This window comes from Varanus komodoensis, unplaced genomic scaffold, assembly GCF_004798865.1.
Source record: "Varanus komodoensis strain SLA01 unplaced genomic scaffold, ASM479886v1 scaffold1, whole genome shotgun sequence".
In the NCBI taxonomy this organism is placed as follows: Eukaryota; Metazoa; Chordata; class Lepidosauria; order Squamata; family Varanidae; genus Varanus; species Varanus komodoensis.
The window spans coordinates 75,981,774-76,006,528 of NW_025335268.1; the positions used below are offsets into that span (position 1 = coordinate 75,981,774).

The following is a 24,755-nucleotide window of genomic DNA, read 5'->3' on the forward strand; positions in this document are numbered from 1 at the left end:
TCAGCGATGCTACCGGGGGGGGGGGGGATGAGAGGCTCGCAGCCCTTCCACACCAAGGCAGAGGTGCCGCTCTTTGGGGGCAGCCGTGGCCAGCGTGCTTCCTGGGAAATCACACATCACGGAACAGTAGAGTCGGAAGGGGCCAGCGGGCCCCTGAGTCCAACCCTCCACGCAGCGCAAGGGTCCCAGGTCAACCATCCCTCCCACATGGCTGCCCAGCTGCATCCTGAACGCCCCCAGCACGCCAGGTCACTGCTTCCATCGTCATCAGGAAATTCTCCCCGATATCCAGCCCAAAACTGGCTTCCTGAAACTTGGGCCTTTTATTGTGTGTCCTGCGTTCTGGGATGATCGAGAAGAGATCCTGTCCTTCCTCTTTGCGTCAGCCCTTCAAGTATCTGCAGAGTGCTATCACAGCTCCATTCAGGCTTCTCTTCTCTTCTCGAACCAACACACACCCAGTTCTTCCATCTCTCCTCACAGAGCTTTTGTTTCCAGACCCCAGATCGTCCTTGCCGCCCTCCTCTGAACCCCTCTTCTGGCATCGCTGCATCTTCCTTCAACTGCGGTGCCCAGAACTGGACCCAGGACCCCAGATGAGGCCTCGCCAGGGCTGGTTAAAGGGGCACGAGGACTTCATGGGACTGGGAAGCAATCCTACTATTAAGGCAGCCTAAGGGAGCGTTTGCCCTCATTGCGGCCACATCACAAGCTTGTCTTCAGTTTGTGATCTACAACAATTCCAGGATCCTTCTCACGTGCGTCGTGCTGAGCCAAGTATTCCCCATCTCGTTGTAGCGCACTTGCTTTTTTTCCTAGGCGCAAACCTTCCCATTTGCCCCTGTTGCCTTCAGCCCGGCGCTCCAACCTGCCAAGGTCACCTTGAAGCTTCTTTCCGTCTTCCAGGGTGGTAGCGATCCCACCCAGTCCTGTGTCATCTGCCGATCTGCCGATCGCTCCCTGCGTTTCCTCATCCAAGCCACTGATGAGGGTGTTGAAGAGCACCGGGCCCAGGACTGACCCCACGGCACCCCACGCGTTGCCTCGCCCCAGCCTGAGAAAGCGCAGTTGAGGAGCAGGGGGGCTACCGGATCAAAGATGCACTCAGGTTGGCCCGGCAGGATCGGTTCTTGAGAAATCCGTGCTGGCCGCTAGTCACCCCTGCGCTGTTTCCAAGGCGTTCGCAGGCTGACTGCTTTCTAATCTGCGCCAGAATTTTCCTGGGGATTAATGGCAGGCTGACTGGAGCGTAGTTCCCTGGCTCTTCTTTTTCCCTTCCTGAAGCCAGGGACAACAGTAGCCCCCCTCCCGTCCCCCGGCACCGGCCCATCACCCATGACTGCTCAAAGAGAGCCGACAGTAGTTCGGAGGGTTCTTCCGCCAGCTCCTCTGTGGCTCCAGGGAGCAGTTCTCTGGGCCCCCGAGATCCGAGTCCCTTCAGCCCCACGGGATGAGCCTTGAGCAGCCGCCTGTCAGTCTTGAGCTTCCACCCTGCTCCATCAGCTCGCACTTCCCTCAGGGAACCCAAGCGCCGTCCCCTCAGAGGAGAAGGCCGGGCACGGCTGGAGGCCCCCAGGCATCCCTCCCATCCACGCTGGGGCACAGCCCAGGCCCGGGGCTGCTGCCATGTGCTTGACCCACTCCTCTCCACCAAGGCTGAGTAGGCGAGAGCGGCACGCTGCCGATCAGCCGCTCCCCAGGCAGTCCTGCACCCACACCACGCCACGCCACGCCACGCCTGATGGACTCCTGGCTCCCATACGGGCCTGCAGATCAGTCCGCCAAACACTCGGCCAGGGAAGGTGCCCACGCAGGCAGGCAGGCAGGCAGGCAGGCAGGCAGGCAGGCAGGCAGCCTGGAAGCGAGAGGGGAGCCCTGCCGTGCTGGGCTGGCTACTTGGAAAGCCCCACGGCCCCTTCTGTGACAAGAAAATCTCCCATCCTGCACTGGCTGGCCGGGAGAAGCAGGCTGGTGGGCAGAGACCACCAGCAGGGGTGCTCAGGGCAAGCCGCAGCCCGGACCGCACCCACAGCCCCCCACCAGGATCAGGGAACAAGGCCGCAGCCCGGGACTGCTCTTCGCCATCCCTGGGGCCACGACTGAAGGAGCCAAGCAAACAGGAGCACCTCCTCTCCGGCGGCTGGGATGGAAGGTGCCCCACAAAGGCCACGATCCCCGCTTCCCCTCTGAGAATGAGGAGGGAGGGATGCCCACAGAGGCCAGCAGGGCGAGGACTTAGAATCATACAATCATGGAATAGCCGAGTTGGAAGGGGCCATGAAGGCCACCAGGTCTAATCCCCTGATGCTACAGGAGACCAAGTTACGCCATCCCACTCAGAGGGCTGTCTGTTTGATTTTTTTTGGGGGGGGGTGCGTTTAATGCCTCTAGTGTGGGAGAGCCTATGGCTTCTCTGGGCAGCTGGTTCCCCTGTTGTGTTGCTCTGACAGTGAGGAAGCATTTCCTGATGTCCAGCCTGAATCTGGGTTGTCGCAACTTGAACGGATTATTCCGTGTCCTGCACTCTGGCATCACCCAGAAGAGATCATGACCTTCCTCCTTGTGACAGCCTCTGGGGTACTTGTAGAGGGATATCATGGGTCCCTCCAGCCTTCTCTTCTCAAGGCTGAACAGGCCCAGTTCTCCCAGTCTCTCCTCACACGGCAGTGTTTCTAAACCCTGGATCATTTTTGTTGCCCTCCTCTGGACCCTTTCTAATTTGCCTGCATCTTCCTTAAATCTTGGTGCACAGAACTGGACACAGGACTCCAGGTGAGGCCTGCCTAGTGAGGAGTGCAGGGGAACCGCTACTTCTCCTGATTTGGAAGTAATACTTCTGTTCATGCATCCCAAAATAGCATTTGCCCTTTTTGGTGGCTGCACTGCATTGTTGGCTCATATTTAGCTTGTTGTCCACAATAACTCCAAGATCTTTTCCTTTTTCAGTTCTGCTGAGAGACGTGTTTTCCTTGATGTGTTTGGTTTCCTTTTCTTAGAAGGAGAACTTGGCACTCGTCCTTATTGAATCTCATACTGTTGCTTTGAGCCCAGTGTTCAAACTTATCAAGATTGCCCTGGATCTCCATTCTGTCTTCTACAGTGTTTGTATCATCTGCAAATCTGATTCTCTTTCCTTGTACTTCCTCATCTAAATCACTAATAAAGATGCTGAAGAGCACCGGGCCTGGGCCTGAGCCCTGAAGCCCCCCACTCGTTACCGCTATCCAATCTGAGAAGGTGCCATTGATAAGCAATCTTCGTATTTTATTTAGCAGCCAATTTTGGATCCACCTAATAATTTTTCCACCTAGTTCAGTTTTTGCTAATTTGTTTATCAAAATGTCGTGTGGCACTACGTTGAAAGCTTTGTTAAGGTTGAGGTAAATTATGTTCACAATCTTCCCTTTGTCCATTTGTGGGGTTACCCGGTAAAAAAACAAGACTGAATTAGTCTGACAGGATTCATTTTTGAGAAATCCATGCTGGCTTCTATTAAACACTGCATTTTCTTCGAGATGCTTGCAGATGGACTTTTTAATAATTTGCTCCAGAATTTTTCCAGGGATCGATGTCAGACTAACTTGTTCTGTAGTTCCCAGGTTCATCTTTTTCCCCTTTTTGAAGATAGGGACAACATTAGCCCTTCTCCAGTCGTCTGGCACTTCTGTTTTTCAAGATTTATCAAAGATAATAGCCAGTGGCTCTGCGAGTCCCTCTGCCAGCTCTCTTATTACTCTGGGATGGAGTTCACCGGGCCCTGGAGGTTTGAACGTGTTTATTCCATCTAGGTAATCCTGGACCATTTGTCTGTCAGTCTTGGGCTGCCTCCCTCACTTCCCGCTTGTGCTTCCTCTTCCATACAGATTTCCTTGTGGGAGAAGATGGAAGCGAAGTAGGAATTGAGTGCCTCTGTCTCTTCCTTGTCGTCTGTTATCACTCTGCCATCCAAAGTAAGTAGCTGGACACCCTTCTCTTTCTCATGTCTTTTGGATGCGTCTGAAGAAGGCTTTCTTGTGCTCAGCATCCCTCGCTCGTCTCAGTTCATTTCCTGCTTTAGCCTTCCCAGTGCTATTCCTGAGATTCCATGCAATCTGTTTACATTCTGCCTTCCTGGCCTGGCCTTGCTTCCACTTCCCGCACATGTTTTTTCCCTTCTTCCAGGCCGTCACTTGGCTTTCTGCGGAGCCACGTGGGCTTCCTCTGCTCTCCCACGCTTTTCTCTGGATGAACTTGTTCGTAGTGGTGCTTGGAGAATCTTCTTTTCCAAGAGTTCCCACCCCTCTTGGCCACCTTTCCCCATAAGGGTGTGTTGCCATGGCACTTCATGTAACATTTTTGAGTTCGTTAAAATTGGCTTTCTTGACGTTTAGGATGCGTGTTTGGCTCCAGTTGCCCTTTGTCTCCCTCGTATAACTGAGAATTCAAGGATCGCATGGTCACTTTCCCCCAGAGGCCCCATGGCTGCTATTTTGTCCACCAGGCCATCCTTCTTCGTATCAGATCGAGGACAGCTGATCCTCTCATACCTTCCTCGGCTTTCTGCTGGAGGAAGTTGTTGGCACACATGCCAGGAATCTCTTGGAGGGGCCATGCTTGGCAGAATTTCTCTCCCCACATATATCAGGAAAACTGAAGTCCCCCGTGATGACTGCATCACTCCTCTTGAAAATGCTGGCAAGTTGCTTTTCGAAGGTTGCATCCTTGTCCTGTTTTTGACTGGGTGGTTGGTAATACATGCCAATAACTATGTTTTTCTTATTTTTTGCTCCCTTTAAATTAAGCCAGATGCTTTCAGTGGGGCTACTATATTCTTTTTGTATTTCTGTGCAGATATATGTATCTCATATACAGTGCAACTCCACCTCCCTTTTTGTCCTTTCTATTTTTCTTGAAAAGGTTGTATCCATCAGTTGTAGAGTTCCAGTCATGTGAGTCATTCCACCAAGTTTCTGTTATTCCTATAAGTTATCATAATTGCCCTTGTGTACTATGAGCTCAAGTTAGAAACACAGAAACAGAGCGAGTCAGAAGGGGTCTCCCGGGCCATCTAGTCTGACCCCCGGCTCCAGCCGGCTCCGCTCACAACAAGTTCATGTTGCTTGGTTCCCATACTCTGGGCATTGGTGTAGAGACATTGCCGGTCATTCTCACTGTCCCCTGGTTTTCTTCCTGGGTTTTTTGGGAGACTGGTGTTGGGCCCTGCTTGGGGTTTTTTCTCTGCTGAAATATACAGGTCCTTGTGAGGTGATGGCCTGCCATGCTGCACAGCACCCTCCCCTAGAGGTGGGGAAGGACCTTCACGGACCCCACCCCTGTGGCACCTCCTTCCAGGCTGGGAAGACCCGCTGCCAGGCAGACTGCCCACCTGCTGCACCCCCGCCCAGGCCCGGCAGCTGGAGAAGGGAAGGACACCGAGCCAGCCTCCCAGAACCAGAGCCGGGGCGGGCACTCGGCAGGACCCCTGCTGGGCAAATCGCGGGATGCCCTGCAGCCCCTCTGTGCCCACCCCGGGAGGGCACTCCTTTGCCCCATGGCCCCGCAGCGCTGCGGAGCACCTCCGGGGCACCCAGCCCCCGGGGCAGTTCCAGAGGGGCCGGTCTGGCAGGACCGCGTGGACAGAGCCCGGCAAGGGCAGCTTTGCGAGGAGAGCACCGCCCTCCCCATGCGGCCCCTGCCCTCAGCCATCTCTGGGCTAGGCTGGGCCAGGCCAGGCCGCGACAGCAGCCGGCCCTGAGCCACCGCACAGGCACAGAGCGCTGCCGCAGGGACGCCTCTGCCAGACGGAGCGAGGGAGGAGCGCCCGCGCCGGGGGATGCCGGCAGCAGCCCTCAGGCGCCAGTGTGCAGGCTGCATCTTCCCTGAGCTCGCTCCCAGGGAGAAGGAGAGGCACAGGCAGGAAGCGGGGAAAGCACGTGCCGAGAGCCGCTGCCACGGAGAGAACGTGCTTGGGCCCCACCTGGACACGGGCCAGGGCAGGCTTCCTCCCAGGGCACAGCAGGCGGTCGCGATCAGGCAGACCGCACTGAAGAAAAGGAAGTGCCTTGGGGTCTGTGTGGGTGGGGGTGACAGAGCTCCACAGCCGGGACCCTCAGAAACACAGCCACGGCTATGCCGTGCGGGCCTCTCTCCCACCCTCCAGCACCGCTGCTCCTGCAAGGGGGCGCGCAGATCCGGGAGAGCCAGGCCCCCGCAGGAAGCGACGGCCAGGGCGCTCAAAGAAGCAGCGCACAGCCAGCCACGGCCGCCGGGACCCAGCTGTGGCGCGGCCTGCCCTTGCGAGGAAGGGTCAGCAAGCCGCGTGCTCAGTTGGTCGCGGGCCCGGAGGATGCCGGGGTGCTGCCGGGGAGGTCTCCCCGGCAGGCAGAGCACAGTGCGCCTCTCAGCTGCCGGCCGGGGGAGACAACGTCCCCGACCCGCTCCCCAGATTCAGCCTCGGCGGCTCCCGCGACAGAAGCGAGCAGCGCCCCGAGCGGCCCCAGCAGCGAGCAGCGAGAGGGCAACAGCGAGCAGCCTGCTCTCCGCATGTCATTTCCAATCCGAAGGCAGCGCCGACCTCCAGGGACAGTTTTGATCATTAATGTAAAGGACTTTTTCATCATTTAACTCCATCAAATTAATCTGAAGTGAAAAACACGGTGCTGACAAAGGAAGCATGTATAAAGCAAGTTCCGCAACATCAAAGGGGGTGGCGCTCGCAAGGCCGCCCCCCGCAGAGAGCTCGGCAAGCATGCCGCTCGGCATGCCGCACGCCAGCACCCTGCCAAGGTCACCCAGACGCTTCAGAGGCGCAGGAGGACCGTGCTCCACTCCCGTCCCCTTCCCCGCGGAAGCCTCTGCAGCCACTGCAAGTGAACCGACGGCCCAGCGGTTTGCCTGCCGCTCTGCTCCCAGCTCCATGCGCCTGGAAAAACTATCTCGCCACGAGGCGCGGCGCTGCCCCGAGCACCACACGCCACCCCAAGCCACAGCAAGAACCCCACAGCAGCCGCAACCGTTGGTCGCCCATGGCCCGGGGACTGCGGGGCTGAAGCCACCGTCCCCCCACCACGGCCTCTGGCACAAGCCACAGGGCCGGGGCGGCGAGGGAGAGATCGGCCGGGCCGAGGGGCCCCTCCTGCCCCAGCGCTGCCCCGAGCAGGGGGCAAGTCATACCGGGAAGCTCCAGGCAGGACTCCACAAGGGGCTGCAGCCAGCGCAAGCAGGGGCGCCCGCTGGTCTCAGCCCACGCACCCCCTGAGCTGACGGCTTTGCCCCAGCGGCCAGCAGGTTTCCAGAGACAGCACAAGGTGCCGCCAATTACCCTTCAAGCCATTCAGGGCTTGGGTCAATGGCAAACTTAAAATGAATAAATAACTGTTAGTGGGGGCTCAGAAGAGCAGTCCTCCCCACAAGCGGCGGGTTTCCAGGGACTTCCTCAGCAGGGCCAGGAGGGCAAATGCCAACGGCTTCCCTCGACTCCCTGCCCCAGCGGGTCGCCCCCATCCCACAAAAGCTGGGCCGTGTCTCGGGCCTCAGCGATTCCACCCCAACAGTAAGGGTGACGCGGCGCCGCAGCCGTGGCTGTCCGTGCCCCCTCGCCCCGCCCCGTGCGCAGAGAGCCCCCCACCCGCCACGCGGGCACCTACCTTCTTGCCGATCAGCTTCTTGCGCAGGAACTCCCGGGCCTCGAACATGTAGGGGATGTCATAGAGGGGGCGGAGCTTCCGGTTCTTGTCCTGCAGGAGGGAAAGGAGAACAGCACATCAGCAGTGCAACCCCGTGCTGGATCGGGGCCGAGAGGCCGGAGGGGCCTTGCTGCCCTTCTTGTCCACACGGAGGCCTCCCTTGCTGGGGCTTCAGGCGCACCCAGGCGGGGGGCCCGGTGCTCCCCCAGCCCGGCCTCCAAGGCACCTGCCCTCTCCGCAGGAAACGGGTGGCGGAGGATGCTCGGCGCTCTGCTCGCCTCCCTTCCGCGCTGTAGGCCACGGGCAGCCCACCCGCCCCCTCCCTCCCCCCTTGCCGGCTCCCCCCGTGCCCCTCCGTCCGTGCGACCCTCTTCCCAACATGGGGGGCTGCCCAGCAGAGCCCCCACCTTGGCCCGGCAAGTACCCGCAGTGCAGCGGGGTGCTGGGAGGCTAGGCCACTGGTTGCTCCGGGTGGGGAGGGGCGGGCGGGCCGAAATGGCTCCTGGGACATCGTGGGACATCGGGCCCCGGAGGGCCAGGCTGGGGGGCAGCCACACACTCCCCACTTAATCCCCACATGGGCCCTGGCAGGGGTCCGGCCGTTGACAAGGAGAAGCAGATCGCGGCTCCGCAGCAGGAGACCCTGGCCCACGGACAGCGGGAGCTGTTACGAAGCGGAGCTGACTTCCTCAGGGGGCCGCAGGCGCGACTCCGGGGGAGGCCCTGGCTAGGAGCAGAGAACACTCGCGCCCCGGCCCCACAAAGCTCCCTCCCTCCGGGGGAGGCACCGGCAGCCGGACAGCCCAGCAGGGCCGCACGTGGCCCCCTCCTGATGCAGCAAGCCCTCGAGCGGCAGTTGGTTTTTCCCTGGCTGAAAGATGGTCGGCTCTTGCACCCGGGCAGCGTGGGCCCCCCCAGCCTTAGCGAATGCCGCATGCGCAGCCTGGGGGAGGCTGTCGCAAGCTGCTCCCTCCCCCATGCTCTCAGGTGCATTACGCAAGGCCTCCCCTCTCTGCCTGGGACAGACTGGCAGCAGAAGTGGGAGCGGGGGGGCACTTCTATTATTTAGTGGGTGCCAGAAGAATTTATAACTGGACGTCAGCACTCTCGTCAGACAAAGCAATAAATACACAGCATTTCTGGGCAAATCTGAGCTGTGCTGCTGCGAGGCATCGGGAGTCCCCTCAGACGCATCTCCGCGGCTCGCCAACCACAGGGCCTCGAGGCGTAAATCACAAGAGCAGCACATACTTTATTCCCCAAATCGAAGAGACGTTGCAGGCCCTACTTAAAGCCCAGCTAAATTCCCCTTCCCTGGAGGGAGCAGCAGAGACTCTGCTCAGTGTGGTGGCGAGGAGATGGCACGAGGCAGCGCACACTGCGAGCTGAACAGCCGTGTCCTCCAGCCGCAAAACTCTGGCGAGCCGGCCAAGGCAGCGAGCACCGGAGGACTGGGCCGCCCCCCGCTGCCCATGGAGCCCACCTATGGGCCAGCCACCGATGGGGCACAGGCAGACCCGGGTTTGCGGGGCCCAGCTTCCAGCAGACCCCGTCCTCTCCTGCCTAACCGAAGTCCCTCTTGGGCAGAGCCAAGGCGCCATCAATCCTCCATGTGCCGCCCGGGATCCCGGCCGAGGATCCGGCTCCAGAGACGCCAAAGGAATTGCCGGAGCGTGTCCCCCACGCAGCCCTGCAGAGCCCAGCCCCTCCCCGTGCTGGTGTTTGCTGGGCGGCCTCAAGGCAAGCAACTCGCAGGTCGCCACTTTCAAAACAGACCATGATTTGCATGCTCCTTTTAAGCGCCAGAATTCGCGCAGGTCGTGGAGCCTGAAATCTGCCCACGTGCCAAATTTATGCAGATTCGAGGCTCCCCAGTGGCTGGCCTGGCTCAGTTTGGGACCTACTCATTTCCAAAAGCACAAAACAGCCCGCCAGTAATGCGGCCATGAGCAAGTGAACAGAATAAACAGCGTTTGTCAGAAGAGATGTATTACTGAAGCCTGTCAGATATTGTATGCTAAATATTGGCGGGGGGCGGGGGGAGACCGCCCCCATGCACAGAAATCAAGGGAGCCATCTTTCCCTGAAGCAAAAGTGATGGAACCGGAGTGGTTGTCCTTTGGACACACGCGGAGAAGCGGCAATGTCTGGAGAAGGGAACTGTGCGAGAGAAAGCGAAAGGCAGAAGATGAGGCGGCCCAGGCACGAGGGGACCGATGCCGCCTCGCCACGGGGCCACCGCCTTGTACTCCTGGGCAGGTCGGTCCGGGATGGGACGGTCTGGATGGCTCTCGCTGCTCGGGAGGCCGCCTGATGGCAGAGCCAACCTGGCGGCACAGAGCAGCCTCCCCCTCCATGCCAGACTTTTCGCACAGAGACACATCCCACCCCCCCTTCTAATGCAGTGGGGAGGGGGCTGCACTGTTGTTGCTGAGTGCCAACCCCCATGCCATCCCCCACCTGCCCAGCCCTGGACTAAAAGATGCGGCTGTGGGGGAAACAGGGCCTGAAGCGGCTCTCACAGCCACCCCCCCCCCCGCTCGTTTTGCCTGCATCTCAAGACAGGCGCTTGCAGGTCGTGCCAGGACGAGCAAAGAGAAAGAGTGCCGGGGGGTGGGGTGCTCTGGTGGGGCAGGGAGGAAGCCGGCCTTCCTCGTCCCACGCCGGTGGCAGCGGCACTGAAGAGGCTGCCCTGCCTCCCAGGGATAAGCGCCTGTGAAATCGCCAATTGATTTGTCACACCGGAGAACTCCCAGCGCAAGACCCTTTCACAGCTCTGAGAATGACAGCAACTCGTCACCGGGAATCTGGTCTGAATACACAAGCGCCGGCATGAAAATCTGCACAGCACCTGGGGCATTTTGCCGCGCAATCCAAGCCATAGTCGCTCGGGGGCGAGCCCCACCGAGCCAGCGCTGACGCACAGAAGGCTGCCAGTCCCACTCCCCTTCCGCAGTTTCTCAGCAGCACGAAGTGCCCGAGCACAAGCCTCTGGAGGGAGTCAAGGCCTTCCTGCACTCTGGTCACTCTCCGCGTCCCCTTGACGGCCGCTCCGCCATCGCTGAGCTGGTCTTGGCTGCTTGCCCCACGCGAAGGGGAAACCACCTGGTGGCCCATCCAGCCTCGCTAGGGCCCCGGATCCTCCACCCAGTTCCCTGGCAATCCGCGCTTCCACCCCCAGGTTCCTTTCAGAATGGTTTCTCAGCATGAGCCAGGAAGACACTATCCAGACGGGGAAGCGGCTCTTCCTGTGCCTTCACCCCTTTCTCCTTCCAAGCAGACCGAGGTGCAAAGTTTTTAACTGGAGCCTGTATTACGCTCAGCATGACAGCCGGATTTGTGCTGCAAGGGAGTCCCGCAGAGGTCACGAACGGAGATACCGGCAAAGGCAGAAAACGGGCCACTCCAGAGGGCCCCGCTCCCGCCATGAGGCCGATCCACACTCAATCGCCACCCTGCCTCCTCAACCGGACACAGTTGGCTTTGCCCCAGGAGGCATGTGGGGCAGGCAGGGGGAACGCCAGCGGGTGCCAGACCGCTCTTCCAGTCTGACATCGGGCGGCCATTTTGCACCCACCCCCTCGGGCTCCCACTGGCCTCTCAGCCTCTCTCAGAAACAAAGCGAGCCAGAAGGGTCTCCCTGGCCATCTAGCCTGACCCCCAGCTCCAGCTGGCCCTGCTCATGCACTCCCCAAGGGGTGGGGGCTCAATCCTTCCGTGAAGGCCCTCACGGATGGGGCCTCAGCTGCCTCCCTTGGCGGGGGAACAGTCGGCCTCGGCATCGCAGCTCAGAATTCTCACCCCGCCGCGTCTTCCACTTCTGATTCCGATTCTGTGGTGACAACCGTGAAATGCTGGATTCTGGGGGAAGTGGGCTCAGTCTCTCCCCCTTCCAGCCCCTCCAAGCTGCTCCCTCACCCACCTCGTTGGGAGATCATACACACAACCATCATTCAACACCGTGGACCCCCAAATCGTGGCTGTATGGTGGGGGCGATGGGCCAATCCACCTAGGTGTCTTCCCTCCCAAGGACGTTTTTGCGAGACTGCTGATGCCTGCCCCCCCCCCGGGGGGTGCACCACTTCAACCAGATTCCCAGGAACACAGATAATCCAAATCAGCACTGGGAGGGCTGCTGATGCTGGCAATCAGCATGACCCAATTTTGTCAAGATTCCACTTTTCCTCTCCATTTTAAGCAATGGGAAAAGCATCTCGCGCTGAAGAGGAAGCAAATGGGGAGGGCCGCTTCCCAGGACACCGGCCCCACAGCTACCCCACAGCCAGGCACACTGAGGTCTGCCGGCAACGGCTCCGCCAGCAGGAGGGATGCTGCCGGAAATCCAGCCTCTGCCACATCTCTGCCTTTGAGGCTGATGCGGAAGCTGCAAAATCCGGCAGCTCCGTCGGTGTGGAGCAGCCGGTTGCCAACACGGGGGGAAGGTCGTGCCAGGGGCCGCGGGGCAGGGGCTTTGGGCCTTGTGCCCCAGACCAAGCACAGCCACCATGTCAGTCGGACCCCGTATCCCACCCAGGCGGGCGGCCAGCGCTCCTTCCTGTCGGACCCCCCACTCACACAGCAGGCCCTCGCTTGGGGTGCGCTCCCCGAAGCCCAAGCGGGGGCAAGAGCCCACCACACACTCGGCAGGAGCAGCCTGCCTGCGCTCCGCACGGAAGGGCCTCCCTCCAGCTCGGCCGAGAGGAGGAAACCAGCCACATTGGCCCGGTGGGCAGGGAGAAGTCGGCGGTCTTCCCAGGGGGCAGGCCGGGGAACACTGCTGGGGCAGCCGGCTGAAACCGGCATGCCTGAAAAATGCCCTCTTTCCCCAGCTTGCTGCCGGAAAAAGCCGAGCGTCCCATGGAGGGCAGGCAAGCAGAGCGCTGCTCTGGAGCGGGGCCAGAGGCAGGGCCCCGCCCCGCCCCCTCCTTTGGGGGCAGAACCCTCCTCCCCTCCCCCAGGGGCAGAGACCCCATGGACCTGCCCCCCTTCCAGGCTGCCTGGCTCCCCAGTGGGATGCAGGGATGGCCATCCCAAGGCCCGGGCTCCGGCTTGCGTGCTGCTCTGCTTCATTTTCAAAGCGTCCCACGGCCGGAGCTGCCCGAGCAGCTGGCAAACGTTAAACAAAACAAAACCGCCATGGCAATGTGACTGTGTCAGCCCGGCAGCCGCCCAGAATAACATGGAGTGCATAAAAACAAAGTTAAAAAGTCAACCTGTCAAAATGCCGGGAAGATAAGCAGGTCCTTGCCAGGCACACCCCCTCGGAAAGCGCCATCCACAGCTGGGCTGCCCCGACCACCCGCAGGGGGCCACCTGCCCCACCTCTTGGGAAGGGGTCACAGAGAAGGACCCCCAGAGATGACCGCAGATGACCTCGCCACGGAGGCATTCGGGATTGGCTGGCAGAGGCCCACAGCCCCTCCGTGGCGGGGCCGGTGCGCCCCACACACCACCCGGGGCTCACGCTCTGCCACAGCCCCGCACTGCCCTTTGCAAGCAGAGGCAGGCCCGGGCGGCCACGGCCAGCCGCCCAGACAAGCCCACCCCTGGCTCCAGGCCGTCATTCAGGCCCCAAGTCTGCACCCACCCCTCCTCGAGAGACAACGCTTTCCCCCACTGAGCAGGTCGGCCCCTGTTACGGTTTCTGAGCCTGCTGGAGTACAGACGCGTCTGAAAAGGGCCGGCTCCAGCCAAGGACTCCCTCCCTCCCCTTTCGAACAGCCCGGCTTATCACAGAATCCTAGAACAGTTGGAAGGGGCCATAGAGGCCATCGAGTCCACCCCCTGCTGCTGCAGGACCCCAGTTTACACCACCCCTCTCAGAGGGCTGCCCAGTTTCTTCTTGAATGTCCCCAGTGGGGGAGAGTCCCCCTCCCCTCCAGGCAGCCGGTTCCCCTGTTGTGTTGCTCTGACAGTGAGGAAGCTTTTCCTGATGTCCAGCCTGAATCTGGGTTGTCGCAACTTGACGGATTATTCCGTGTCCTGCACTCTGGCGTCAGCGAGAAGAGATCATGACCTTCCTCCTTGTGACAGCCTTTCAGGTACTTGTAGAGGGATATCATGGGTCCCTCCAGCCTTCTCTTCTCAAGGCTGAACAGGCCCAGTTCTCCCAGTCTCTCCTCACAGGGCAGTGTTTCCAAAGCCTGGATCATTTCTGTTGCCCTCCTCTGGACCCTTTCTAATTTTCCTGCATCCTTCTCACATCTTCGTGGACTGGACACAGGATTCCAGGTGAGGTCTGAGGAGTATAGATGAACTACTACTTCTCGTGATTTCGAAGTAAGACTTCTATTAAGGTCCAAGGCTTCGGCAAGGGGCGGCATAGAAATGTTCTAATAATAATAATTTAGATGCCAGGAAGCACTTCCTGACAGTCAGGACCCCAGGGTGTGGAATGGGCTTCCATGAGAGGTCGTTGAGGCCCCATCGGTGAGGGTGTTCAAGGATAGGCTGGACGTCCACATGGTGGGCATGTCGTGAGCGGAGCCTGCTGGAACCGGGGGTTAGACTAGATGGCCCGGGAGACCCCTTCTGACTCACTCTGTTTCTATGTTTCTATTTATGCATCCTAATATGGCAATTACCCTTTTTTGCAGCTGCATCACGTTGCTGGCTCATATTTAGCCTGTTGTCCACAATTACTCTGAGGTCTTTTTCTTCTTCAGTTCTGTTGAGCCACGTGTTCCCCATCCTGTATGATGCCTTTGGTTTCTCTTTCCCAGGTGGAGGACTTGGCACTTGTCCCTGTTGAATCTCATTCTGTTGCTCTCAGCCCAGCGTTCAAGTTCATCAAGATTGCTTTGGCTCTTCATTCTGTCTTTGGGGGGGCTCACTATTCCGCCCAGTTTTGAACTGTCTGCAGATCTGATGATCCTCCCGTGCCCTTCCTCCTCTAACTGATTCACGCAGAGGCTGAAGAGCACCGGGCCCGGGACTGAGCCCTGCGGCCCCCCACTCGTTCCCTCCCTCCAGCCTGGGAAGGTGCCACTGATGAGCACTCTGTGTGTCCAATTTAGCCGCCAGTTTTGGCTCCACCTAATAGTTGTGACTGGGCTCTGCTGAAGTTAAATCAGCATGAGCAGCCTATTAAGGGCTCTTTACAAAGGCAGAAGAGGCCAACGACCTAATCAAGATGCTCCTGCCGTGGGGGGGGGGGGCTCTCCCCAGCCAGTGGCCTCTGAAGAGGCCCCTCTCCCAAGGCCCGCGGGTGTCGCAGCACCCCACGCGCCCCGGGCAGGCCTGAGCACTGTGCTGGGCGCACCAGGTGCTTCTCTGGCGAGCTCTGCCAGCTGGCTGGGCCAGGCGCCACGCCTGGTTTCTGGGCCAAACAGGAAGGAACCGCGACCTTCGTGGGCTGGTCCTCAGCACCCCTGCGCCAGCCCGCGGGCTCGGCACCTCGGGGAGTCCAGGCCGGCCCCTGCACCTCCCATTCCCAGGAGGCAGACGGGCAGGACCAGCCCCACTCCGTAATGCACACGGCCCCCCCGCCTGAGGCCCCCCCAGGCCCCCGCCGCTTGGCAGGCCATCCGCAAGGCGGGCCGCCACCCTGAACCGCAGGCAGGTGCCGGGGAGCTGCTGGGAGCTGTGCGGGCTTGGCCGCGCGGGGGCCGCCGGCTGAGGGGCCGCCCAGCAGGCAGGCTGCTCCCGGCGTTGCTCAGGAGCTAATTGGACGGCTCATTCATTGCTAATGATCAGCACACCAAAACAAGGCAAAAGTGAGGCGGCTCAGGAGGTAAGCCCACGGGGTCCCTCCTTCGGGCTGCCGAGAGCGTTTGAGGCGGAGAGGCCAAGCCGCCCGCCCGCCTGCCCCCCCAGGCAGGGGCTTCCCTGCCCACGTCTCTGAGGGACGGAAGCAGCCCGGCTGCGCTGCGCGTCACAGGGCCCAGGACGGGCCTGGCTGCAGCTACATGATCCTCCCCTGCGGAAGGAGGGGGCTTGGGCCAGGGAGAGCCCAGCAGCTGAGTGGGGAGAGGGGTCCCCACCAGCATGACGGGCCCACCAAAGCCACAAGACCGCTGGCGACTCAGCAAAGGGGCCGCATCAGCCATTCGAGTCCAACCTTCCGCGATCACAGAATGCAATCGGGTGGCCGGGGGGCTGAACTGGCCAGCAGGGCAGCCACGTGCCTGCACAGGGCGCCCTTCCCCGGCCCAGGCCCAGGCCCAGGCCGTGGCCATCAGTCCGCCCCCTCAGCCGCGGGCAGCCCTCCCTCTCCCTGGCACTCCAGCTTGCCCTGGACTCCTCGGCAGGCAGCCCTGGGCCCCTGCGGCATGGCCTGCTCCGTGAGCCTTCTCGGGGCTGCTGGAGAGGCCCCGTGACCGCGTCAGGCTGGCGTCCGCACTTTTCCCGTCCTGCACCCTCAGCACTGCTGCCTCAGCCACCACCACCAATGGGCCCCTCATCAAACGCTCCCTGGGAATCCGAGCGCACTGCATGCCCAGCATGGGCCTGAGCTCCCCGGCAGTTCAGAGGGGGGAACGCTTCCTCCTCAGCTGGAGCGAGGTGCCATCGCTCCAGGCAACTCCCCCCGCCACCCCCCCCCCCCGCTGCCACAATCTTGAGCTGCTCGGCCTGCCCGCAAGATGCCAGCTTCACACATCAGGGCGGGTGGCAGCATCACCGTCATCACCGTCATCGCCCTGCTGGGCCCATCAAAGCTACATTCCCTCCCCTGGTTCTGCAGGGCTCGCTTCCAGGCACCCACGCGCAGCTCCTGCCAGACACCCAGCGCAACGAGGCCACCTCGTCCTCGCCATACCTGCTCAGACAGAGGGCACCGGGAGAACAGTGGGCACTACATTCTCACCGCAGAGACCCACCTGAGCACCTGTTCAGATGCCATTCCTGGTGGGTCCCAGGTGAGTCAGCCGTGCTTCAGGCCATCCTTAGCACCCAAGCAAAATCTCCCATTCCGCCCCCGGCAACTTCCGGGTGGAGTGAAGTGGGCGGATGGGAAGCCTCCCTTTCACCCCTGAACAACCACTTCCCGGCACACGTGCCACATCAGAGCCTTTCCTGGACTGCACCCCAAAGGGAGGGGAACTGAGCGCCCCCTCCCAGGCGCCTGATAGCCCAATATAATTAGCTGCATTGATTTCACTATCGATTCCCCTGCAGCCATCTTGGAGGGGCTGGAGCAGGCACAAAGCCATCCACAGCGGCCCAGTGGTGAAAAAAGCCACCCAGAACAGGACTCTGAGTCCCCAGAGGAACCAAACAAACACTGGCCTCATGGCGGCCACTTGGGAATCGGCTCCGGGCAGTGACGGACAGCCCCCGAGCGCTGCAACGCTGCCTGCACCCGGCCTCCAGGACAGCTACGGCCGACCTGCACAGGGCTTGGGGGAGCCGCGGCAGACGCCACACCGGCAAGCGAGGGACTCCGTCCCCAGTAGTCGCCCGTAACGGGGTTCCCTGCTAATGCTCAGCCGAACCCTTTCAAACAAGTATAGAGTCCATGAAGGGCAGTCACGTTACACCCTAAAAAATCAGAAGCAGATGCCAAAACGGGAATGTAGGAAGGACGATCAAAGCTCCTGCCCACCACTGTGGGCCCCACTGCACCGCATGGCTCCCCTGGGGACCACGCCTGAGTACGACTGCCTGTGCGCTGGGAGAGCCTCGTGCATCGGAGGGCCACGGGCCCTGAAGCAGGAGGAGCAACGGGAGGGCGAGGCGCAGCCCCGCCAAACGGCCTGGAGCTGCCCTGGAGGCTTGGTCTAAGAAGCCGGTTTCTCAGGCAGCGAGCGAGCGCGCGCACAAATCCTGCCGTCTGGAGCATTTATGCACATTCCTTTGCGTGCCTCTGCATTCTTTGTCGTAGCTGCTAGTTTGGAAATGCCTTTGTCAAGTGGAAATGGGGGCACTTACCTGCAGCTTGCCCCCAATTTCCACACTGGAGACAGCCTGAGACATGGGGATCTCTCCCATATCGCAAAGTGTTAAACAAGGAAAATTCGAGACTCGGGCAGGATAGGCTGAGAAAGGGAGCAAACCAGACTGCTGGCCTACAACGGATGCCTGAATAGTTAGCTGTGCAGTTGTGCCGATGGGGTTTTGTGCAGCCACAGAGGAAGTTTGGGGACACTCTCAGCTGTGGCTGGAAACAGCGACTACCACTCCAAGCATCCTCCTCCAGCCCAGCTGACAGGAGGCCCGCCGGTGACACGCGCACGCAGGGCCCCAGCACAGGCCTCCACACGTGATCTGCACGGAAGGCATCGCGTCTCCCCAGGCAGAGGGCAAGAGGCACACGGAAGGCCCGCACAGCTCCTCCGGTGCCAGCCCGCTCGGGGAGGCCGTGGCTGGAGCTGCGCCTTGGGCAGAAGCAGCCCAAACCGCCGCAGCGGAAGCGAAAGAGGAAACGGGGGGCAGACAAGGCCTCCTGCCCTTCAGCAGGAACCGGGAGAAGTCGTGCTGGGACCTGTGGCACATTGTCCTGAAAATGCCGGTATGTCCTTGGAGTACAACATTCATGGCTCCTGACGCCGTCACACTAATGCTCAGAGTGGGGGAAAGAAATAGCAGAAGTTTGGACTCTTACTCCAAGAGAGAAAATAAGGCTTAATGGTATATTAAGACATATTATATACTCTATCAATATTTTATATTAAGATAGCAGATGGCAGGAGAAACTAGTGTGGCTCTACAAAAAACACTGAGTTGACCTGACAGCAAAAACAGGCGTGTGCAGGACGTGGCAGCAAGAACAGGCTCCGAGGGAAGAGCCCAGGCGGGTGGCACAGAAGGCAGGCCTGAGAGCAGGAGGGCTAAAGCGGAGAAGGGACTGAGGCAACAAACAGCTTTTTCCAGGTGTGTTCACAGGAAAAGGCAGAGCGAAAAAATGGGGCTCAGCTTCTCAGTGTGGAAGACAGACTGATAACAGATGATGAAGGAAAGATCAGAGTGTTCAACGGCACAGTCTTCTCCCAAAGCAGGTGGCAGAAATGAAGTACAAACCGAAGGGGAAGGATTGGCACTTGGGATTAATAAACAGGTGGCCAAGGAGCACCTGATTTCTTTGAAGGAGTTCAAATCTCCAGGGCCTGATGAGCTGCATCCTAGCGCAATAGAGGAACTGGCAGAAGACCTCTCAGAAGCACTGAGAGTGTCTATTATCCCTGAGAAATCATGGAGGGCAGGGAAGTGCCGGGCACCGGGCAGCTGCTCCTGACCCCATTTTCTAGAAAGGAAGAACCTGGGAGCAACAGACCAGTCAGGCTGACATCAGTCCCTGGGAAAGTTCTGGCGCAGGTGATAATGAAGCCGGCCTGCGAGCACTGTGAAGACACTGGAGAAAATACCAGAAGCCAGCACAGATTTCTCAGGACCAAACTTTTGGGCATCGTCTTTTTTTCATTTCTCAAAACTAATCTGGCATCATTTTTTGATCAGAGAGCAGTGGAATCAGGTGAGCGCCCAGAGCACCCTCTGGTCCAGGTGTGCTGGAAGAGTTCCAGCGAGTGCAGCTCGGGATGCCGGCAAGGTGCTCGACGGGCTCCTGCGGCTGCAGCCAGACCGATTCTTGCCCCTCTTGGCTAATGAAAGCCAGAGGGGAGGGAACTGCCGGCTGGACCGGGGGCGGTCGAAGCTCCTCTGTGAGGAGGAGTGGCCCCGGCCGCCTGAAGCAAGCGGTGGTGCGACCGCTCCCGAGGACCCCATCCCTGGGCCAGAGGAGCTTGGCAAGTTTCGACAGGTGGCAAGTGTTCCCTTCACTTGAGCGGGTGGTGGCCAACCGGCCTCAGGCATTCCAGGGCTGACTGATTATCTGGACCCACTTCAGCTGGGGTCCAGGCCTGGTTTTGGCACAGAAACAGCTCTGGGGGCCCTGTAGGATGACCTCTGCTGGGAGAGGCGGAGGAGCCACCCTGCTGGTTCTCCTGGACCTCTCGGCGGCTTTCGATACCATTGAACATGGCATCCTTCTGGAGCGGCTGGCCGGCCTGCGGGGGGGAGGGCCTGCACTGCGGCAGGTCTGCTCCCACCCGGAGGGGCAGCTCCAGAAGGCGGTGCTTGGGGGACCCTGCTCTGGCCCAGGGCCCTCCAGCACAGGGCTCCTCAGGGGTCAGTCGTGTCCTCCGTGTTACCTGACAGCCACGTGAAGCCGCTGGGTGAGGGCTTCCAGAGTTCTGGAGTGCATTGTCATCCATGTGCTGATGACACGCAGCTAGCTCCCTGTCTCCTTTCCTTCCTCAGCGGGTGAGGCTGCGACTGTGCTGAATCGGTGCGTGGCCACACCAGTGGACCGGAGGAGGGCCAGCAAACGGAAGCTCAATCTGGATGGGACTGAGATGCTGCTGGTGGGGGGGTCTTTGGTCCGGGGGGGGGGGGTGTCCCGCCCGGTCTAGATGGAGCTGCCACCTCTCAAAGGAGAAGCGCATAGCTTGGGGTGCTCCTTGAAGCATCTCTGTCACTTGAGGCCCAGGGGTCAAGCCAGTGGCTTGGAGTGCCCTCAACGCTAGTAGCTCAGCCACGTCCCTGGCTGGACGGAGATCACGTGCTACCAGTGAAAGCATAAATACCTGAAAAGCCATCGCATGTCACGAGCGGAGCTGGCTGGAGCCAGGGGCCAGACTAGATGGCCCGGGAGGCCCCTTCTGACTCACTCTGTTCCTATGTCTCTAAAGAGGAAGGTCAAGAACTGTTCTTGCGGATAACAGATCTTGCGGATCTGTTCGTGACTTGACAGAATGATCAAGTCAAGCTGAGAAAACCCAGGTTCAGGCTGGACATCAGGAGAAGCTTGCTTGCTGTCAGAGCAATACAATAGTGGAACCAGCTGCCTCGAGAGGTGGTCGGCTCTCCCCCACTAGAGACATTCAGAAAGAAACTGTGTGACCATCTAAGTGGGTTGCTGCAAACTGATGTCCTGCAACAGCAGGGGGTGGACTCGATGGCCTTCATGGCCCTTCCAACGCTACTATTCTATGATTCCATTGATTCTATGAAAACTGGTCAAACTTGACAGCATTACATTCATCACAAACAAATGTGAGGTTCTTCATCTGGGAAAGAATGAGAAAACACAGGACCATGGGATGGCGGCGGAGGGGCACATGGCCTGACAGCAATGCGCATGCAAGGCTCCATGGGCTGGGAGTCTGTGGCGAGCTGAGCACGAGGCATCGGTGTGATGTGGCTCAAAACAGGCCAAGGCGAGGGCGGAGGGCCAAGCTGCGTTTCGAAAACACCGGAAGGCGCCAGACGCCACCGCGAGACTCCATTCTCCACGCCTGGCAAGAACCTGCAGACTGCGGGGGCAGGATGAGTGCACAGGATGAGGGGGCACATCCGAGCCCCGAACGGGCGTCCACGTGCAGAGCCGAAGGAACGGGGCAAGCACGAGAGGCAGGCTGGGGGAGCAGCGCCTCCGCGGCGGGCCTCCTCCGACACGCACCCCAGGGCTGCTCCGTGACGGGCAGGCCTGCGCCACACTGTGGGCACCCTTGCCGACGGGCAGCGGAGGCCTGGGGGGCGAGCACGGCCCAACCACGATCGGCAGGGCAGGCAGAACAGCCCGAGGGTGCCGGGGCCCGGGCAACCCTGGCCCCAGGGGCTGTTGACGGCCTGAGCAAGAGAGCATGCCCGTTCACCCTCCCAGCGGCTGCTTGTGCCCCCACCAAAAAGAAAAGAAAAGAAAAGAAAAGAAAAGAAAAGAAAAGAAAAGAAAAGAAAAGAAAAGAAAAGAAAACCTTTTGAGTACAAGGGGCTGGAATTTGCAAGAGGAAGACAGAAAAATGGAAGCAGCCCGCTTCTGAATGCCGGTTGCCAGCCCCAGAAGGACCTGCCTGAGAAGAGATGCGAAGGCCCACAAACCACGAGAAAAATGCGGAGAGGATCCCTAGTTTTTTGGGCTTTTTCCAAGTACTTTTTTCTCGAATAATTCAGGAAATGGAAAAGTTGGATGCTAAACTATTTTCTTTTGAATGATGAAGAACATGTTTAGGACCAAGGCATCCACATATTGCCACTAACTTTTACTTGCACAATTTCTGTGTGATAAGATGACATTTATATAAGACTAGAGGTGGAAAAAAATCTTGGTTGTTTTTTAATCCTCTCTGTAAGATTCCCAGCAGAGTTATTTCTTCCATTCATTATTAAAATTTTTGATCACCATAACCTGAGTTGACTCGACAGCACACAACACCACCACCACCACCACCACCACAAGCATCTTTTACTGACAGGCATTCTGGGATGCTCGGTCCCCTTCCACCGCAAGGGAGGGAAAGGGCATTTCTGGCCGTCTGGGCTTTGTGGGAAGGCAGTCCTGTGCGCCTGGCCCTGCTCTCCTTTGCTGCTGCTGCACTCGGTGGACGCAGATCTAACCCACATGCAGGAGCTCTATCATCAGGGCCGCCAGATGCAGCTCAGCAGCCGTGGGCCACCCCACCTGTCTCCTAAAATCGATGCAAGGGTGAGGCCCGGGTCTGCAGATGCTGCAGCCATGGTTTGTGCACAAATTCTTCATCAGACCTCGCCACTGGGCAACACTAGCTCAACTGTAAAACCTTTAACGGCTCCCACCAACGTGAACCCCGAATCCCTCGAACAAGCACCACAGCTTGGTTCCTGCAGCAAAAGGACAGGGGAGACCACCGTTCAGAACAAACAGCAGCTAACTTGCTTATTGGGATAAACTGCAGGCGGTCCCCAGATTATGAACATTCGGATTATAAAGAACTCATACTCACGAACACACGGACTGCCACAAACCTCTATGATTATCTCCAGGGAAAAGCCATGACCGTCTCTAGGGAACTATGAGGCCCATCTGGCAGGACAACATCAGTGGCCGTGTAGCTCATAGAAACACAGGCACAAAGTGACAATTGGACTGCACAAACTGCACTATATATTTTTTTAAAAAATAAAACCTATTAGCAATGCAGCAATTTAAAATGCACTAACACACTTAAAGTGGAAAGTGAAAGACTGAGAGATCTGCAAAGCAAGGTTTCCATTCTCCACCCTGGTATTCCTTTTGTCATGGCTTCAAGGTTCCCAGAAACCTTGTTCTCTTTACCCACCTGGCGAGGGACGGGAGGCAGGAGGCCCCCGCTGCCCCCCTGAGCCTGCTCACATGGTCAGGGTCTTTCCTAAGCCGGGCAGCAGCATCCTAAAGGTGCTCGACTGGGACCGTAAATGCAAGCCCGGTGCTGGGTTGGGCTTGCTTTTTACATCAAATGTCAGGGATCGCATTTGCTCCATACTTTTGCGTACGCTTCACTATTCGTGTCAAAGGATTTCTCCCGCCACGGCAAGGGTGCTTTCCGTGCTTGTTCCGTTCCAGAAGTGTGAGCACACACACAGCCAGGGCAGTGCCCGTGACACCCGAGTGTCCGGTAAGCGAACAGTTCTCCTCAAGCCCAACCATCATTAGACACTTATTAGGGGAGTCCAGATAAAAAGGAGAAAGCAGCTGCTTCAGCGGAACCGAGAGAGCGCTCCCATTACGGAAACGGGCTCCCCGCTGGAGGCTGGTAATTGCAGACCGGCTGTTTTAGCAAGATCGGCATCTTGTCCGGCCACGCTGACGCAGCCAGCTCCCCGCCTGCCTCCCATCACGCAGCAAGCAGGCGCCGAGAGGCCTGCCGGCTGCACTGAGGCCAATGCCTTCCCCTGCCCCCGCCCCCTGGGGCACAGGGGGCTTGCCACAAGGCGTCCCCCAGAGCCACCTGGAGCTGGAGGTGGCCCCCTGCGAAGGCAAGCAGAGCAGGGGCATGCCAAGCATGTGGGGGCTGGGAGGGGGGGTGGAGGAAGGCCAGGCAGGCAGCTGCTGCCCCAGGGCCAGGCCGGGAACGGGCAGCTTCAACCCCCCCAGGCCGGCGTCGAAGCCAAAGAGGGGCTGGCTTGATGGGGCAGGCGGGAGCACCCCCTGCGCCACCCACAGGTGCCTCTCAGGAATCACGCACTGAAGTTAAAAGAAAGCAGGCTCACTGCCAGAACCGCATGACAATGGGACCGATTACCAGGGGAAGCAGTGGGCTCTCCCTCTCTGGGGAGGCTTAAAGGGCGCTCAGCCAGCCACCTAGACCAGATGGCGCAACTTGCCGCCCTGCATGGAGCAGGGGGGCCCTGCCTCCTCCCCTCCTCCCCCCGGCTGGCCCTGCCTGCTCCTCACAGGGAGAGGCACCCTGGGAGATGCGGAAAGTTGGGATGGGGGGCCCCATGGCCTCAGCCCCACCATGCACTCCCCCCGGGGAACCCGCGGCATCCCACGGGCGCCCGGCTCCTCCAGGCTTGCCCAGCTGCCGCCGCCGCCACAAATTAATGAAGTTGTTTGTCTTGTCAGCTTGCGTTACACGTTGTGCCGACGTGTTAGGTGATCAGCAGAGGCGTGACGACTCGTTATCCCGCGGGCGCCCCAAGACCAGCCACGCGGCCGTGGAGCAGGGAGCCTCAGCTGGTCCGAGACACTGGGAGGCCAAGCGGGTGCCCTGGGGAGCACGGCCGGGCAGACGCGGCTCGCTGCACCAAGGAGATGGGCAAGGCTCCGGAGAGCCGTCGCAAAGGCGGCCGGGCGCCACGGGGCAGAACTCGCGCCCCTCCAGCAGCCGGCCTGGGGCAGCCCCCCCCTGCCCCCCGCAGACCCGCTCTGCTCGTGTGCGTCCGCCCGAGGCCCCTCGCAGGGCTCCGGCCTCGCCTCACTCGGGGCACGCGGGAGACGGGGGCGGCCCTGTGGTGGGGCCAGGCGAGGGCAACCCGGGCCCCGTCCCGCCCAGGCATGGCGCTCAGCGCCTCGCAGCCCGGCCAGCCTCAGAGGGTCGTTGTGAGGACAGAGTGCAGTGGAGGTGGAGGGCTTCGTTCCTCGCCGGGGCGCCTGAGTGTTTCCGGCTTGCAGCAGCTCACTGCAAACGGAGAGCATCCGAGTGAGCCGCAGCCACAGAGCTCCCCGGGGGCTCTGCTTGGCCCCCAACGCCCCGTTTTCAGCATCTCCACGAAACTGCTGGGGAGGCTTGGGCTGGAGTGCCATCCATGTGCCATCCATGTGCAGGGGACACGCAGCTCTGCCCCTCGCTGTCTTCCAGTCCAGGTGAGGCAGGGCCTCTCTTCACTGGTGCCTGGGCCCCATGGCTGACTGGATA

At 59.8% G+C, this 24,755-nt stretch overlaps 1 protein-coding gene across 1 annotated transcript in view; it reads right to left on the minus strand.

Moving 5' to 3' along the window:
• The window catches only part of SND1 (staphylococcal nuclease and tudor domain containing 1), a 143,750-nt gene that overhangs the window by 79,930 nt on the left and 39,065 nt on the right, over nt 1-24,755 (minus strand). The window contains exon 11 of the mRNA XM_044429680.1: nt 7,626-7,715. Coding sequence (XP_044285615.1) covers nt 7,626-7,715 — 90 coding nt within the window. The remainder of the gene's footprint in view (nt 1-7,625; nt 7,716-24,755) is intronic.